General features: G+C 40.9%; 1 protein-coding gene across 1 annotated transcript in view; it reads left to right on the forward strand.

Annotated features, from left to right (window-relative positions):
• Positions 1–734: 734 nt before the first annotated feature.
• Positions 735–1,378, forward strand: part of rad51 (RAD51 recombinase) — an 8,151-nt gene continuing 7,507 nt past the window's right edge. Inside the window, exons 1-2 of the mRNA XM_015390632.1 lie at positions 735–875; positions 1,091–1,194. Coding sequence (XP_015246118.1) covers positions 1,108–1,194 — 87 coding nt within the window. The 5' untranslated portion in view covers positions 735–875; positions 1,091–1,107. The remainder of the gene's footprint in view (positions 876–1,090; positions 1,195–1,378) is intronic.

A 1,378-nucleotide genomic window follows, 5' to 3' on the forward strand; every position in this document is an offset into this window, starting at 1 on the left:
TGTATGATCTGGTTGAACTGTAAAGTGCCTTGAGATGACATGTGTTGTGAATTTGGCGCTATAGAAATAAACTGAATTGCCAGACAGGACGCTGTCATCCCAACCTTTATTTCCAGAGATGATGTCACTTTTGGTCTAATATTGCAAAGTAAGGCTGATGAGCTCTGCACTAATACAATTGTATGTCTAGCTGCGTTTTTCATTCATAAATGTTGAATTGCTAAATCATCTTCCAAACTTGTTTTTTTAAATGACTTTAAGTTTTATATAAAATCATTAAAGATTCTGAAAAATCCTAAAGCATTAAAAAAATATATCCTAAAACACGTCCCAGCAGAAGTAAACAGCTAAACAAAGACTGAATTCTGTCCTCATGTTACACTTTCTTATAATTTTATTTAATATAATTGTTTTGATTTTATAATTATTCTTATATTTCTGTTTGTTTATTTATTTGGTTTATGTATTTGAATGTTTAAGTTAATAACCCTCTATAGCAAGTCTAAGTGTTGGGTATATTTATTGCTATATTTTCTATGTATCCTGGCTTGAGGAAACTCCCTCTACGCAGCCATGTTTGTCTGCTAATCTTTTTTTTTTTTATTGAAAGAATTATACAAACCACAAGGCAGCAAATCAGAAGTTTGTCTGCTAATCTTGATATTTTCAGTAAAATAATAAAAACGGGTTACGTCACTAGCCCGGATGTGAAACGTCACTACGTCCCAGTCGGTGTTTTGAGCGCGGGAGCTTTGAGGAAACCAACCGACATCAGGCAGAAAGTCTGCAGCTAAAAGCTGTGAAGGTTTGAGGTGGATGAACCAGAGAGGTGGATGAACTAGCTCCACTTTAAGGACCAAAGCCAGCCTTAGAAGGTAAAGCTCATGCTAATGCTGCTAAAGCGGGGAAATAGTTCCTCTGAGGCGGATTTACTCTGTTTTCTGGGAGCCTGGTGGCTCTGTCAGCTGTCCACTGACCGCACTGGGACACATTATGTTGTGCAACACCAGTTAAGCCAGTAGTTTTAGCCCGTTAGCCTGACGTTAAACTGGCTGCTATGCTACAAAGCTAACCATTATCTGTTGGTCAGGTTACTGTCCTACAACCATGGCGATGAGGAGTGAAGCCAGAGTGGAGGCGGAGGTGGTAGAGGAGGAGGAGAACTTCGGCCCACAGCCTCTCTCCAGACTGGAGGTATGGAACCTGAACGCCTCTCCGAGCTGCACACAGTTTCATTAGCAGGGGAACCTGAACGCCTCTCTGAGCTGCACACAGTTTCATTAGCAGGGGAACCTGAACGCCTCTCTGAAATGCACACAGTTTCATTAGCAGGGGAACCTGAACGCCTCTCTGAAATGCACACAGTTTCATTAGCAGG

The sequence above is a fragment of the Cyprinodon variegatus genome, unplaced genomic scaffold (genome assembly GCF_000732505.1).
Source record: "Cyprinodon variegatus isolate N-32 unplaced genomic scaffold, C_variegatus-1.0 Scaffold506, whole genome shotgun sequence".
Classification (NCBI taxonomy): domain Eukaryota; kingdom Metazoa; phylum Chordata; class Actinopteri; order Cyprinodontiformes; family Cyprinodontidae; genus Cyprinodon; species Cyprinodon variegatus.